The 18484-nt window shown below is 31.6% G+C and overlaps 1 protein-coding gene across 15 annotated transcripts in view; it reads right to left on the reverse strand.

Annotated features, from left to right (window-relative positions):
- The window catches only part of LOC139490581 (protein still life, isoform SIF type 1-like), a 127967-nt gene that overhangs the window by 29852 nt on the left and 79631 nt on the right, over window positions 1-18484 (reverse strand). For all 15 annotated transcript variants that reach the window (XM_071277450.1, XM_071277452.1, XM_071277454.1 and 12 more), the window contains 5 exons: window positions 8491-8624; window positions 4737-4840; window positions 2135-2304; window positions 435-532; window positions 118-261 (listed from right to left, as the gene is read on the reverse strand). In XM_071277450.1, the coding sequence (XP_071133551.1) occupies window positions 118-261; window positions 435-532; window positions 2135-2304; window positions 4737-4840; window positions 8491-8624 (650 nt within the window). The remainder of the gene's footprint in view (window positions 1-117; window positions 262-434; window positions 533-2134; window positions 2305-4736; window positions 4841-8490; window positions 8625-18484) is intronic.

Here is an 18484-nt window from a genome sequence, read left to right on the forward strand (position 1 = left end):
TATTTCATTTTTCTCTCACAGAAGCAGAAATAGCTGTACCTGAGGCCTTATTATTACCCCCAAAAATGGTAAGAAGGAGAATTCAACTTTAAAGAAGAAAAAATAATCATGTCTTACCACATCTATGTTATTTTCCAGTTTATGCTGTTCACTTTTGATTAATTTGAGTGAGTTATCTTTCCCGTGTTGTCGTGCAAGGGAGGAAGCACATGCTGAATGTATTGCACATATCCAATTCTCCACCTCGGTCGATGACAATGCCTGTAAAATAGGATAATAATAAATATCTTTCCTTTGTGTCGTACATATAATCTGTGGAATAAGGGGGAAAAATGTAAACTGTTTTTTAGCTTCTTTCAACTTTTTTCCTTAATTCTAGCACACATATTAGGAAGTAAGATAAGGGTTATTATACAAGTTATTGAGGAAGTTACCTGGAATAAGTAAGCATCACCAAATGCTGTACTGAGTGAGAATATGTTGTCTCGTTTTGGATGTTCAGGAACAGCCTGGGCAATTCCTCCTTCTATCACTACAAATATACAATCAACATCTTAATAATGTTACTAGAAGCTTACTTCCAAAACCCTAGAGAACACTCCCAGTTTATAGTGGGGTTCATGTTGCTCTTTATAATGTTACTTCGTTGTGTTTTGTAAACCGTTGTTTGTCTTATGTTCTTTTATTTTTGGCCATGACGTTGTCAGTTTATTTTCGACTTATGAGTTTGAACATCCCTTTGATATCTTTTGCCTCTCTTTATGTAATAAGTGAGCAATTTTAGAATACTGTTACATCTTATAAAAATAATCTTTTTCATTGAAAATTGGAAGAAAAACTAAGTCTATTTATAAGTAAAATACAGATACACAAGTACAAAATATTAACAAAATTTCCTTCTAGACACTAGCTTTTGATCATAAACAAGCTTCTGCCCAAGTTTTGTACAAATTAAAAATAGTATAAGAAAGTTATTAATTTTTTTTTTTAATTTAACCACAGAGTGAATGTGTTGTTTCCTGGCAGAAAATCTATAAAATTGAGAAAGGAAATGGGGAATGTGTCAAAGCGACAACAACCCGACCATAGAGTCCATTTAAAAGTAAAATATGGAAAAAATGGATTATTTTTTTACAAAATTTACTTCTGTATACTATCTTACTATGGATTCATTATCATTTGTTGGCTATCAATTTTCGTGGATTTCGTGGGTAAAGGTGAACCACCAAATCAAATGTTCAACGAAGGACAAATTTTCTATAGGCTTGTATGCAAACTTTGGCATAACCACGAAATTAAATACCCACGAACATGTCAGTTTTCCTTAATCCACGAAAATTGGTACCCACGAAAATAAGTGAATCCACAGTATGATCATAAACAAGCTTCTATTCAAGTTTGGTACAAACCCAGGATAGTTTAAGAAAGTTATTAAAATTTTAAAATCTTTAACCACAGAGTGAATGTAATGTTTCCCTGCAGAAAAACTAAGTCCATTTATAAGTAAAATACGGAAAAAATGGAATTTTATTTTTACAAAATTTACTTCTGAATACTATCTTGTGATCATAAACAAGCTTCTGTCCAAGTTTGGTAGAAATCAATTATAGTTTAAGAATGTTATTAAAATTTCAAAAACTTTAACCACAGAGTGAATTTTTCTGGCCGCCGCAGCCAATGGAATGTAGGATCGCTTAGTCTTGCTTTTTCAACTGAAGTCGAAGGCTAAAAAAAAATGTGGGTGACAGTCAAAATACATACACATATAACAAGAAAGAGTTTATAATTGTGTGTTTTTGCTTCTAGTAAGATCCTAGCAGGCACTGTTATGTTTTGGCCAAAATACACTGATGGCCTTAGCTTTGAGTTTCAAGATTTGACATAATATTATGGTCATGAGCAACAATTGTTTGATGACTTGCTATCAAACAAACATAACAAACACATGGCCACAAATCCTTTAAATTTGTATTATCTATGACCTTGACTTTTAAGATACAACCCTGTTGCTTCCACTACCATGTCAAATATGACTTGGATCAAGACAGACATGTACTGATTTCCAACCTACCTAAGATATGTCTAGGAACACTTTCTTCTGTGATAGAGTTTTGTTCGTTACAGTCAAACCTACCTAAGATATGTCTAGGAACACTTTCTTCTGTGATAGAGTTCTGTTCATTACAGTCATAAAACAGTAGAACTGTTCCCTTCAGACACACCCAATACCTCTTCCATTTTCTCTTAGGAGCATGTTCTAACCGCCTCTTTCTCTGTACTAACCAATTCTTTACAACAAGCCAACTGCAAGAAAACAAAATAATATGAAATGCAAGATTAACTTAAGTTAAATAAATGGGGAATGTGTACATGCGACACAGACAATGCCCCCAGGTTCATATAATGTTATAAAGGGACATTACTCAATAACGGTAAAGGTGATCCAACCAAAATTTGAAATTGATCTGAGTTTTGTGGTAGTAATTGTTGTGTATAAGTTTTACTACATTTGGTTGAGGCAAACTAAAGTTAAGAGAACAAAAACTAAAATTCAGCAATTTTTCCATTTATAAAGGGGCAATACTCTAGAAAGGGTAAAAGTGACGCCTCCCAATTTCAATCTTCATCTGTGTTTTCTGGTCATAAGCTATGTGTATAAGTTTCATATCATTTGATTAAGGCAAACTAAAGTTAAAGAAAGGAAAGCACTTTTGGGATGTACAAAAAACAAGACAGGGTCATCGAACACACTTTATTAGCTAGATACCCTAGTGATGATTGTGGCCAAGTTTGGTTAAATTTTACCAAGTAGTTTCAGAGGAGAATTTTTATTTGTTACAGTTCTTCTTTTAAAGCATGCAAAACAAACAATTGATTAACTTGCTTGCTATATTTGTTTGGATGTTTGTAAACAACAGGTAGGTAGTCTATTTCAGTGTGTTTACTATTTACTGGAATATGATTGGACAATAAACATTAAATTCATTTCATGTCAATTCTTATTGTCCAATTAAATTCCAGTAAATATAAAAACAGACAGAAACACTGCCTGCCTATTGTTTGCAATTAACCAAGCAAACATAGCAAGCATGTTGATCAATGTTTTGTTTTGCATGCTTTTATAGAAGAACTGTAAAGTTAATGGATGACAGACAACAAGTGATGAGAAAAGCTCACTCGGCCCTATGGGCCAGGTGAGCTAAAAATGTAATTGCATCCAGTTTTAGATCCTTAGTAAACCAACTAATTTTTGCAAGTGATTATTTTCAGACATAGATTAACACAGCTACATTGTGCAATCAATGGTTGCTCTTGATTGCTCTCTGTCATATCTTTTGGTTTTGTTGAGCATAAATCAGGTTGTTGGTTTTTTTTCTTTTGAATTGTGTCATATTGTATTTGATATGGGTTTTGCTCATTGGTGAAGGCTGTACTGTAAGGTAACCAATAGATGTTTATATACTTGTCCTTTAGTCTTCGGTAGAATAGTTGTATTATTTGCAATCATACCACATCTCCTTATTTTGATTTCTTATACCGGTAATCTATTCCTTTCTAATGTTGATACTGTTTATATCCATAAATTGTATTGATTTTACTGTACTATTTTCACAGCTCTAATAATTTTTGGTTTCTTACCTTACTTTATCATAATTGTCTGAGCCACGTCTTGCAATTGCAAAATGTTCTAAATCTTCCCTTATTAGTTCACAACTTTCTGATCTTGTTCTTTTATTTTTTTCTGACTCTGACATTACAACCAGTCAATATTTGTTTTCACATTTTACATTTTACCCCAATAATACAAATATCCTGTTAATAATACCTTAATGTAAGTAGGATGTGTGTTAAAACCCAACTAATGATAAGTATCTCTTCAAAGAACATGATAGACAGATTAAATTTAATTACTTTATCTATCTAATATATTTAAAAAAATAAAATAAAATAAACATTTAAAAATAATTTTATTTTACTTGATGTATTTGTGTAATTAAATTTAAAAGTAAGTTAATCCAACCCTATACAGGAAATTACATTTATTCTTGCATATTACAAGATAATTATAATTTTAATCCAATTTACAAGTTTTGTGCTCAAATTAGTACTTATGTACTAAATTCAATCGATCTTGTAGTTCATGGTAATACTATATAGCCATATTTTTCCATATGACCTACAGCTTGACATCCAATATACCCCTGCTTTGTCATCTGTAGCAGAAAGTAACAAGTTTTGATCTCAAATACAAGATTAATTAACATCCCATCATTGCAATCAAATACAAGGATAAAGATGATAATCCAAAGTGTCTGAGATTTCCTTACTATTTGATGCTTATACTTTCCATTAGAACCATTGTTGTAAAACATCCAAAATTACTAGAATACAAAATATGCAAACTCTATTTAAGCCAAAGGTAAAGCATGTATACTGCAAGTATCAGTGTGGTTTTGCACGGATGCCCCTCACAACATTTTCTATGTTCATTAAACCCTGAAAATGGGGTCAAAACTAATTTGGCATTAATATTAGAAAGACCATATCAAAGAAAACATGTGAACTGAGTTTCAAGTTGATTGGACTTCAATTTTATCAAAAACTAACTTGACCAAAAACTTAAACCTGAAACGGAACAGACGGACAAACGAAAAAACACACAGAAAAAACATAAAGCTCATGAATGGGGCATAAAAATAACATGTTCTTCTCATATATAGCATTATAATCCTTACCCTGCCTTACGAATAGCACCAAACTGTTTGTACGAGATTTTGGACTCTGCCTCTGTCATTGTGTGAATACTGTCGTCACTTTCAGCGCCATCATCGTCTGATAGCTGTAATATAAAAGGACATTTTACTTTTTTTCCCAAGTTTAATCAATTTCAGCTCTTATATGCATTACAGGGCATCAAGACCATAAGCAAATATTAAAAAAATAATCAAAATCAAGTAAATCAAAACTTCAATTCAAATAAAGATTTTGATTAACAAGCAAACGTTTGTTATACTACCAGTGTAATCATATATCAAAGTAAAACCATCACATCTAAAACCTTTATAAAGTGAGATAGAACAGGAAACAAATAATAATAAATAAATAAAACTCTACAAGGAACTTAAATCGGAAATTTTCATTCAATAGTCTACTTACACTAATGATTGGTATTCAAAATAATTGTCCATTTTTTATCGAATGAAAATTTATATTGTCAACTTTCATATCTCCTTATATGATCAACAAGTTGTCATGGTAAAAAAGCATTTCAACGCCCTGAATATAGCGTGCTATCAGTTTATAACAATTAACACTCTTTAATGACATAAAAGTCAACATTTTTAACACATTTCATCCGTAAATAACAAGCCGAATCTGCTAAAGGTTTATTCACAATCATATTTTGAGTAGATTGTTGATACAGGTAGATTAAGATAAAAGGGAGACAACTTGTTACTGGTATTATTTCCACATCAATCCCACAACTTTAAATAATATTTGTCTAAAATGTTTTATACCAATCCCAAATACAGAGATAGGTAAAAGCTTAAACTAGAGGCTCTAAAGAGCCTGTGTCGCTCACCTTGGTCAATGTGAATATTAAACAATGGACACAGATGGATTCATGACAAAATTGTGTTTTGGTGATGGTGATGTGTTTGTAGATCTTACTTTACTAAACATTCTTGCTACTTACAATTATCTCTATCTATAACAGTACTTTCTGTGGAAAATGTTATTGAAAATCTTCAAATTTTAAGAAAATTGTTAAAAATTGACTATGAAGGGCAATAACTCCTTAGGGGGTCAATTGACTATTTTGGTCATAGTGACTTATTTTAAGTTCTTACTTTGCTGTACATTATTGCTGTTTACAGTTTATCTCTATCTATAATAATATTCAAGATAACAAAAAAAAACAGCAAAATTTCCTCAAAATTACCAATTCAGGGGCAGCAACCTAACAACCGATTATCCAATTCATCTGAAAATTCCAGAGCAGATAGATCGTGACCTGATCAACAATTTTACTTCTTGTCAGATTTGCTCTTAATGCTTTGGTTTTTGAGTTATAAGCCAAAAACTGCATTTTACCCCTATGTTTTATTTTTAGCCATGGCGGCCATCTTGGTTGGTTGGCCGGGTCACCGGACACATTTTTTAAACTAGATACGCCAATGATGATTATGGCCAAGTTTGGTTAAATTTGGCCCAGTAGTTTCAGAGAAGAAGATTTTTTTTAAAGATTACTAAGATTTACGAAAAATTGTTAAAAATTGACTATAAAGGGCAATAACTCCTAAAGTGGTCAACTGACCATTTTGGTCATGTTGACTTATTTGTAGATCTTACTTTGCTGAACATTATTGCTGTTTACAGTTTATCTCTATCTATAATAATATTCAAGATAATAACCAAAAACAGCAAAACTTCCTTAAAATTATCAATTCAGGGGCAGCAACCCAACAACGGGTTGTTCGATTCATCTGAAAATTTCAGGGCAGATAGATCTTGACCTGATGAACAATTTTACTACAGATCAGATTTGCTCTAAATGCTCTGGTTTTTGAGTTATAAGCCAAAAACTGCATTTTACCCCTATGTTCTATTTTTAGCCATGGCGGCCATCTTGGTTGGTTGGACGGGTCACGCCACACATTTTTTAAACTAGATACCCCAATGATGATTGTGGCCAAGTTTGGATTAATTTGTCCCAGTAGTTTCAGAGGAGAAGATTTTTGTAAAAGATAACTAAGATTTACGAAAAATGGTTAAAAATGGACTAAAAAAGGCAATAACTCCTAAAGGGGTCAACTGACCATTTCGGTCCCGTTGACTTATTTGTAGATCTTACTTTGCTGAACATTATTGCTACTCACAGTTTATCTCTATCTATAACAATATTCAAGATAATAGCCAAAAAAAACGTATAATTTCCTTAAAACTGCGAATTCAGGGGCAGCAACCCAACAACCTTTTGTCCGATTCATCTGAAAATTTCAGGGCAGATAGATCTTGACCTGATAAACAATTTTACCCCATGTCAGATTTGCTCTAAATGCTTTGGTTTTTGAGTTATAACCCAAAAACTGCATTTTACCCCTATGTTCTATTTTTAGCCATGGCGGCCATCTTGGTTGGTTGGCCGGGTCACGCCACACATTTTTTAAACTAGATACCCCAATGATGATTGTGGCCAAGTTTGGTTTAATTTAGCCCAGTAGTTTCAGAGGAGAAGATTTTTGTAAAAGTTAACGACGACGGACGACGGACGACGGACGCCGGACGCAAAGTGATGGGAAAAGCTCACTTGGCCCTTCGGGCCAGGTGAGCTAAAAATAAATCACAGATGGATAAACAATATTCATATTTGAATACTTTGTGTAAATTTGTAAATAAGTAAGTTGTAAAAGTATGAATAGGAATTAATGTTAATCAAGTTCAGACTTAAAAGTACAATAATGAATATATTTAGTTCAAACTTAAAAACGAAAAGGATTATTTATCAATAAAATATATTCCCTTTTTGGATTTCTGCACTTTTTTTTTGAAGTTTTCGATCTTTGAGTAAATTGGATCAATTCAGGTTTTAATGTCAAGTTTGTGATTTAGGTGATAGTGGCCAAGTTTAAACACCAATAAACTCTAAAAACATGTATTTAATCCTTATTTTTCTAAACTAAAACATTTGTTATTTTCTTCTTCCAATTTCAAATTTCTTGGAGCCCAAAGATTCCATACATGTGAATCAGGCATGAATATCTCATAGTGATATTGGCAAACTGTTGACATAAGAAATGACAGCCATGCTTTATCACAGGAAGTGTAAGAGGAGGAACACAAATAGGAAGTACACCACTAATTAATGGCCCCCTTGCTTTCTATGTTAAATTCCTCAATTTCGAGTGGTCACAGCTCTTTTATCTTAAGTTCAAATCAAGTGACAATCATTGCATGTCAAAGCAACACCTTCTGGTGTCCTGTACTGAAAAAATCAACATACCTTACATTGCATATAAGAAAGAACTGGTTCCCGGAACTTCGGATGTACCAAAACAGGTACTTCCGATCTGACAAAAAGGCAAAATGTACACTCCTTTTTAAATTTCATGCCATTTTTTTATTATTCAAATTTATCAGTCAAAAATTGTTCTGCAATGATCACCAGTCATGCAGCTTTCATTTGATACCAAAATTAATAAAATATTCTAAATATATTGAAAGTTATGTCCATGCGTAGGAACTATTTTGTGTTAAATATGTACTACTTTCTGGTATGTGCTTTCTGGCCGGGCCTGAATTAGTGGTGTTACACCACAATTCTAACAGACCAATCAAGTATTTGTAGTATAAAGGAAATCATATAAGTTATATTATATGAAGACAGAAAAGAAGGGAGTAAATTCATTTTTTAACGTTTTTTATCATTGAAACATATTCATTCAACCCCAAAACTATTTCCTACCATAAAGCTTCATACATACTAACCTCTGGTGAGAAGTACTGTTTTAGGTCAGATCCTTCACTAAGCTGGTTTACTAGATCACTATGACGACCACTACTACTGCTACCGTGACTACTATTTCCACAGGAACCACTCTTTGATGATCCAATCTCTAATCCTAAAGGGAAAAATTATAATATTTCAATATTCTAGAAACCCTATACAAGTTTGGCTGACAGGTATACTTTAACAATATCTAAGTACCAAGAGGAACATATAATTGTAGATATATCACATCATCATTTGCAGGTTTATTATTTCCATGAATTCCACCGTGGATAGACAAATCACAAGTTTAAATGTTCAACAATTCATATACACAAATGTATATGCTATAAGGTTGTTGGCAGTATATGTCAATCCAAGAAGTCTTAGTATCCACTTATGTACTTTTGTTCTCATATTGCAGGAAAACATAAATGATTTCAGTATGGCATAAATTCCATTTTTGTTTTATTTCTGGTTATAAAACACAACAATCTACCCTTTATCCTTTAAAAAAATGACGATTTTTTTTGCAAACCTTTTCAATATGAAACTAATATAAAAATGATATTAAGTCTAGACTGACGACAAAGGTATACACAGTGTTAATACAGGTATATATTGGTTGTAGCATTGTACATGACATGCTATTTGTTGGTAGAACAAAGTAGTATCCCCACTGTCACGACAGACTTCCGTAATTAGTAATGTTTGTCAATACATATATCAGTTTTCCATTGTACTATACAGGTATTGATACATTTACTCTTTTGTTATTTTTAGTACTTAAATAATAAGCAATTTCAGAAAACTATATCATAATCATTTGTTAAATTTAAATGTCTGCAATTATTTCAACAAATGCCAATTTCTTCTATTACCAATTACGTCAGGTAAACAAGCATAGGGAATTCCAGTACTTTTGGTTTTCCCTCAACCTATTGTTTTATAAATATCCACTTAACCTACAATACCACACTTAGCTAAGACATTTGATCATAGTTGGAATCCAAAGATTTGCATTAATGCAAATTTTGTTCACTAAATGACATTCTGTAACAACAAGAAATCTTACACGTTAACCAGATATAGACCTGTCGCTCATATAACACATTAAAATAAGAAAAGGAAATTGGAGTCTTATTATTGCGATGATGCGAATGCCGATTTCAGAGCTAAAGTCAATTTTCGTGTCACTTACATGCAAGCAGGCTATTATGCAATATGATGCATTAGTTAATGAGAATTTCATTATTGTTAATGGCCCTGTGAAATGAAGCATTTTCCAATTAAAAATCTTTAATCACTTTTGTGATAAGGTGACACCTTATTGAGTGATACAATCCAAATTCATCAAAAAGTACCGTCAATGCTTAAGTGAAGGTTCAATACAAGTACATTGATCAAAAGTTTTCTTGACAAATCAGAAAGAAAGCCATTTGTATTATCCAGAGCTAAAGCATCTATTGTCAGCCATATTTATCAATCATTAAGACTTGATATGAGATTGACACTATGTTATTATCTCTAGTTACATGGCGTCAATATCATTTCTAAATATAGTAACGTCAAGTCAATATGTCAAAATATTGAAAAAATACAAAATGTATATTGGAAAATATGTGACCATATAAACCAAAGAAAAAAAAAGAAAAAGCCAACCATGTGTAATAAGATACCATCTTTAAGATAGCATATGTGTGCTCAAGTCAAACCAAAGACTTTAAAACTCATATCTTTTAAAACATGCAGCATTAACTTGGTTAAGAGGAAAAAGTTAAAATTTGTCTGTTCCATAGCAATGTGTCAGAACAATGTATCTTTGTACAAGAGGGGTGAAAAATACCAGAGGGACATTCAAACTCATCGATCGGAAAATAAACTGACAATGCCATGGTTAAAACATAAAAATAAACAGACAAATAATAGTACACATGACACAACATAGAAAACTATTGACTAAGCAACACAAAACCCAACAAAAACTTGGAGTGATCTGAGGTGCTCCGGAAGGTGACATGTCTTTCTGTGGACTGTTATCTTGTAAAACTAGGACATTTAACAATTGGCACAGTGTGACACTCACTGCTGCCTAGTACAAAGCAGGTTCCACATACCTATGATTGTACTAGACTCAGATATGCTTAACCAGATTTTTCAAGAACATAAACTCAATTTGTCACTATATATTAAACAGCCATCCATTATAATCATCATCATAAATAAAGACTACATTTTCATGCTGCATTGAAGACCAATTGGTGGCCTGCAGCTGTTGTCTGCTCTTTTGTCAAAATCTTGTCTCTATGACATATTCCCAATTCATTCTCAAATTTATTTACAACAATTTAAGCAGTTGATCACACTTCTAATCATTTCAAAGTTACTTAGTCTTTGATAAATAGAAATTTGTATGTCCAGACACAGCAAAATACTAAAAATATATTAAAAGTTAAATTCCATCGATTCAAATAATTAACCTGAAAAAGATTAATCAACTGCATATTACAGTAACATAATAAGGTACAACTATCAAAACATGTGACTGTAAATATACCAAGAAAAAATATCATTGGAAATTATTTTTATTTTTTATTTCTGTATACATGTAATGTGACACATAGCTACAGGTTCCCAAATTGCACCTTTTTTGAGAATTTTTTTTTTTAAACTATGTTTTTTAATGATCAAGACCTAAATTTCCAGTTTGTGTTTATTTTGTAGCCATGTCGTTCTTTAAGAGATAGGTAAACACATTTCATTTTCAATCCATATGGAATCATAGAAAAGTTGGTCTGAACTGACCTCTAAACCATCAATCATTCTGTAATGATGAGTACCCTAATTGCATCTATGTTTATATTCGCATTGTCAAAAGTGCAATAACAGAGCTTTTGCTTAATCTCTTCAAATATTTTGAACAATTGGATATTTGTCCATGCTTACTCTGCATTTTTTAAGAAATGGATACTTGTAACATATTGTACTTGTTAATTTTAAAAAGATGATGTTTTGATGACTTTGCATGGCAACGTTTACATACATTTTGCTTTTTCAGTAAACACTTCATCTATTGATAAATACTGAGAACGTTTTGTAAATATTTAAATATTTTAACCTATGTTGAAGGACATGCATAGTATTAAATCATTGAAATACAAATTGTTCAGCCTGTAAGATTTCCGCTGCTATTTTTGCTAAATAGGTGCAATCTGGGTACGTTAGAAACTTTTAATTTGAAATTTCAAACTTGCCTCATAAATAATCAAAAATTGATGTTTTTAAATTGAATATATCAAATTCTCATTTAAAACAGGAATACGATATATTCCTTACATCATTAAAGTAGAAAAATTCTAGACATTTTAAAACAAGGTTACATGTTTAGAAATACAAAATGTAGCTGTCTTTGTCCAGAGAGGCATTAAATCCATATTTAATTTAAAATCTATCATGCTTTAAGTGTGTGGTTTCATGCAATTGAAAAACAAAACAATCAAGGATAGAATGAAAGTTGCTAAATCAACTGAAATAGTTACATCAATATATTTTTATATAATGGTTACAGATTACAAAATCTGCATCGTAAAGTTCTCTTCAAAAGTTTAATAACATGTTTCACTTTACAAAACCTTACATGAAGCAATTCAATCAAATACAATGTTCTACAAGTGGTAATAAAAAAATCCAATTTATTAGTTATCAGAAGTAAAAAAATATATAAAAATGCAGAAAACATTTAAAATCTGCTAAACAAAGTATTGGAATAGAGATCAAAGGTAATGTGACATTATCACTAAATGTATTTTCATTAGCATACCTGGTATCATATACAATCAACTCAATGTATTTTCATTAGCATATACCTGTATCATATACAATCAACTAATCTCTGAAAAAAATAAATTAAAGTACAAATGAACATACCTTCATTTAATTTAGCTTTTGAATTTAAAATGATGCTCCTTCTTTAGTTTTCACAATTTTCATATCTTTTAAAATCTTGTATGAGGGAAAATCCTGAATTAATTGAATCTATTTCCAATCTTTGAACAGTAGAATCAATATTGTCTGAACCAGTCTCCGATGATTGATTGTTTGTAATGATTTTAGAAGTTTTAGATAAAGATGATGCAATAAAATCCCCTTAAATGTCAACTACTTGTCTCAAAGAATATACTAACAATTAATAGGAAGGATTTGGAATCGATTGACCAATCTCTTATCTTCCAAAGACCTATTAGTGTAGGTGAAAATAACTCCAGATTACTTGTCTGGCTGAAGATTTACAGCATGTTAAGAATAGGATAAAAACTTGCCAGTCGTAGGAAGAAAAGGCTTCGGGACAACTTTGAACTTTTATTCAAAGATATCTATAATTCAAACTTCCTTTTTTCTACTGAAAATATACTTTTATGTTGATCACTCACAGAAATATACAATTAAAATGCTTTGCTGTGAAATCTTTATCTTTTGCTATTTATTTGGAAATACAGCCGACTTTAAACCATGTAAACTCAAAAACATCAAACTACTATTAGAAATCACTTAGAATTTTCAATCAGATTTTACTGTAGCTGACCAGCTATGATTGAGAACTCATCAAATAAGCTTCTGTTTATGATTCACTGTCAACTCCTATTTGACTGTAATTGACCACTATGAGGATGACCCTAAGTTCAGGACAGTGGTGAGAACTTATCAAACACTATATTGATTCCCACTAATCTCATCTAAAACATTGTATAGAAGATCAGATTATGGAGGGTTTGGTAAACATTTTATCTCTAAATAACACCAATATCTTCATTAAACTTACACAAAGTACTAAAAATTACCAAATTAGTCTATAAAAAGATACTGATTTGTAATTTTCTACATTTGAAGCAATTTCAATGATTTATCTCTTACTTTAAATACATGTTGACACCAAGAAAAGCAATCAAGAAGCTGTGAATGATTATACATTGCAATTTTGGATAACCTTCTGTAAAGTTCATGTATTTTCCTGACATCTGATATCTTCAAATTCCTGACTTAATGAACTACTAAGATGAAACATTTTTTTAACCAGGAAATTGTCTTGATTTTAGTATTTCGAACAAAATTAAAAGTTAAAATTATTGGTTTCTACATATCTCCTTGCCAAAAGGTCAGGGTCATAGATGAATGATTGATTAATTGTTGTTTGCTCAACGTCCGGTGGCAAATATTTCATATGCATTTACTAGATGACTTATTACTCATTACAACTGGAAATAGGATCAAAATTAAACCTGTTCACCTATTCCAGGAAATACAAAGCATACTACATCAATTACTTAAGAAAACGTAAATGTTGTACAGATAGATATAAGAAGATGTGACTGAGTGAATGCCAATTGGTCAATTTATGTCTAAATGCAAAACTATAACTAAATAAAATAAAATAAAACTTAAACATACAATTTTCTGTAGCCCTGTTAACTAGTATCCATATTTTTTAAAATTATAATTCATGTTAAAATGCCATATTTTGATTGGGTAATAGGAGGGTGTTAATTTACTCTATCCCATGGCTGAGCGGGTGACAATATTTTTTTAATGTTACCCTCTCATCCAGACCAATCAAAATTCGATAATTTTAAGGACAATGAAGTAAATTTACATCAAGTTATTAAATACAATGCTTAAGTTCTACGTTTTGACTCAGATTTTATTATTTGACTCACTTTTGATGTTTTTTCTAATACCTGTAACATTGTTATGTATGTGACGCCATAGAAAATCTTTTAAAATAAAATAAATCTGTAAAGGACAATAATGATAGGACATTCAGTATAATGAATTAAATAACACATAGCTGAGAGGGTGATAGAGCAGATTGGTACCCCTCGAAAAATCATTGTCATCCTTAGCTTCGCCTCGGTTGACAATGTTTTCTCGGAGTTACAATCTGGCATTTCTGGTCCGAGAACACAATTAATTCGTAGTGCATTTCTTTTAGAACATAAATGAAAATAAAAAAAATCCCACCTGCGCTTTCTCAAAGAAACTTTTACAGTGTGTTGTACTACTTTTGGGACAAATTATATCAAATTTATAGAAAACTTCATCGCCTCTAACTCAAAATATGGACAATTTTATGTTTAGGGCGTCTTGAAATCTTTTGACAGCTTCCGAAGTGCTCATTTTCAACCTTTTTCAGCTGGACCAAATCACTACTTTCCTTTAAAATTCTGGACCCAAATTTTTTTACAGTGTAATTTCATCCCCCTCCTTGCAATTTGAGGCATTGAACATGGAGAAATAAATTTGGAAGGGGTATAAAAATTAATGGCAAGTAACCAACCCTCAACACTAGGGACTATATTTGTGGACAACGAAAATCAAGGGACGACAATGGTGATCTCGGACCTAATAGGGTAGAAAGAGTTGACAAATCTTAAAAAAACTTGGTATGAACAAAGTTTAATGTATTATAACACTGCTTACAAAGTTTCATGTCAATAGGATGTATATTGTAGACATTAAATTAAGTTCTATACTCATCTTTGCGTGTAAAATTTTGACGTTAAAATTGAAAAATTTCAACTATCAACATTTGGGGCTTTGAAAATTAAAATATTGCAAAAAAATACTTTTTAAATGCCTTAATATATAACTTATCATGTACTAAAAGCAATAGAGTACTCATTTGATTTATCAGACTTGGCATAATTATTCAAAAGTCAAATTTATATGAGCCTGCCCCTAAAAATTTAGGTTTTTCAATGAAGGGGAGCCTTACATGAAGATGTAATATTTTCCAGCAATTTTAAATTTGTGAAGCTTTTTGGTTATAAATAATCCTTACATATGTATTTAAAGTACTTTAAATGGAAAGAAAAGTTACAAATAACATATCATATTAGTTTAAAAGGGTCTTAGGCCAAGTAAGACTGGAAAAAATTTAGGGTCAATTTAGGCCTTGCCACATATTTACATTAAAAAGTGCATGTTGAGGCTATAAGAAATAAAAATTTGTGTCTTTTTTATCATTTCTATACTCATGTGACATGATACAACAAATCTGAACACAAAAAGACTCTTGCAATTAACTTTTCTTACAAGCAGTATGGGCTGAAACAAAGATTTTTGCCTTTTTAGGGAAAAACTTGCATGCAATTTATTCTCAACAGGCTTATATTTAAACCACTTGCTATCCTACAGAAGAAAAGAAATATATTATGTGAAATGAAACAGGTACAATAGACATTGTAAAGTGCATTTGATGCAAATTTAGTGAGGTCTCTAATATGGACATCAAATTTTATATACCAAGTTCCCCACTATTGACTGCATCCGAACAAGGCGTTAGACAAGGGTCATTTATACAACACATTTTGCACATTTTATCTGAGATAAATTTCTTTTCTGTAGATTCAGAGTTCATAAATAAGTAAAAGAAGCAGATAAAGGCATAGAAACACAAATATTGACACATTAAAACCTGTCAGATAGAAAGTCAGGATGCCATTTATGCATCAATATTGAAAAAGTTATAAAATGCCTATTTTGACAATAAAATGCCAAAATTGGTCGTTTTTGCAGAAATTCTATAAAATAAAAGTTTAAATCCTTTAGTTTCATGCTATTTGACAAGTTGACACCATCAAATCATTAAGGGAAGTTGCCAGAGTACAAATTCTATATTTACAGATTTCACCTCTTAGGTCCGAGAACACAATTAATTCGTAGTGCATTTCTTTTAGAACATAAATGAAAATAAAAAAAATCCCACCTGCGCTTTCTCAAAGAAACTTTTACAGTGTGTTGTACTACTTTTGGGACAAATTATATCAAATTTATAGAAAACTTCATCGCCTCTAACTCAAAATATGGACAATTTTATGTTTAGGGCGTCTTGAAATCTTTTGACAGCTTCCGAAGTGCTCATTTTCAACCTTTTTCAGCTGGACCAAATCACTACTTTCCTTTAAAATTCTGGACCCAAATTTTTTTACAGTGTAATTTCATCCCCCTCCTTGCAATTTGAGGCATTGAACATGGAGAAATAAATTTGGAAGGGGTATAAAAATTAATGGCAAGTAACCAACCCTCAACACTAGGGACTATATTTGTGGACAACGAAAATCAAGGGACGACAATGGTGATCTCGGACCTTCTGCTCTATCACCCTCTCAGGTATGTATCATTTATATATTGTCATATTTTTTTTTAGGTGTGAGACTTACATAAAATAAAAAAAAAAACATTTAACTATAAATTAATTTGTGGTTAGGATTTTTCCCTTTGCTGAATAAAACGATGCAAGAGTTGAATATCAATTCTCCAGAAACCTCTGACTGTATAATCTGAGAAGTTCTATCTGTTTCCTAGCTATTTACACATGACACACCAAGACAAATCAATCACGGAGAAATTATAAATCAATTTGTGCAATGAGGAAGCCAAACTAGTGGAAAGACGGAATTAAATCTAACATGAAAGTTACATCAATTAATTTTAATCACTGCTATGGTAGACACCTACTGCTTTAATGATTATTAGGATACTTGATACATTCAGTCTATTAATAGAGGCAACAGAGGCAGAAATATTCAAATTAACAGGTTTGTATTATGCAATAGATTTGTATTTCATTTTAATAAAAAATTATTTTTCTATGCTTGAAAGGCAAACTGCATGTATATCCAATTAAAATATAACAGCTTTGTACGTGTAACATCACAGAATGGTTGGAAACCTGTAAAAGTGAAATCCACTGACAGGACTCAATGCATTATCAATAAAAAGAGAGGAAACAACATTTGAAAAGTCTATAGAGAAAGTATGTGAATCATAATCATTGCATATTAATTGAAAAAAAATAAAATCTCTCAAATGGTGTGAGCAACAGATTCTCGGCAACAATGTCTGAATTTTAAAAGTTTGGCTCAAATAGTGATTTTTACAGACCTGGACAATGGGCAAAGCAGAATATTGATGAGCAATTATTTCAAAAACTCAAAAAATCTAAACTAGAGCCTCTTAAGAGCCTGTGTCGCTCACCTTGGTCTAAGTGCATATTAAAACAAAAGACACAGATGGATTAATGACAAAATTGTGTTTGGGTGATGTAGATGTGTTTGTAGATCTTACTTTGCTGAACATTCTTGCTACTTACAATTATCTTCATCTATAATAAACTTGGCCCATTAGTTACAGAGGAAAATATTTTGTTAAAAATTTACAAAAATTTCCAAAATTTAAGAAAATTGTTAAAAATTGACTGTAAAGGGTAATAACTCCTTAAGGGGTCAACTGACCATTTTGGTCAAGTTGACTTATTCGTAGATCTTACTTTGTCGGACATTATTGCTGTTTACAGTTTATCTCTATCTACAATAATATTCAAGATAACCAAAAACGGCAAACTTTCCTTAAAAATTACCAACTCAATAGGGGCAGCAACCCAACAACCCGTTGTCCAATTTGTCTGAAAATTTCAAGGCAGCTAGATCTTGACTTAAATTTAACCTCATGTCAGATTTGCTCTAAATGCTTCGGTTTCAGAGTTATAAGCCAAAATCTAACATTTTACCCCTATGTTCTATTTTTAGCCATGGCGGCCATCTTGGTTGGTTGGAAAGGTCATCAGGCACATTTTTTAACTAGATACCCCAATGATGATTGTGGCCAAGTTTGGTTAAATTTGGCCCAGCAGTTTCAGAGAAGATTTTTGTAAAAGTTAACGACGCCGGACGCCAAGTGATGAGAAAAGCTCACTTGGCCTTTTAGGCCAGGTGAGCTAAAAACAAAATTGAACTGTTGGCCCCTACACACAAATTTTGTAATAAACGACTCCACAGAACAATAAACACAAGAAGGTGCCAGATCAACCTTTTTAAAAGTTCCTACTCACTTTAAGTTAACTAAAGAAAGATAAATCTCAATACATTAGCTATCAAATGAAAGCTGTTTATCAAAAAATTTTAAATGAATAATTGTCAATCTATTCAACTATTTTAG

Source organism: Mytilus edulis, chromosome 10 (genome assembly GCF_963676685.1).
Source record: "Mytilus edulis chromosome 10, xbMytEdul2.2, whole genome shotgun sequence".
Taxonomy (NCBI): domain Eukaryota; kingdom Metazoa; phylum Mollusca; class Bivalvia; order Mytilida; family Mytilidae; genus Mytilus; species Mytilus edulis.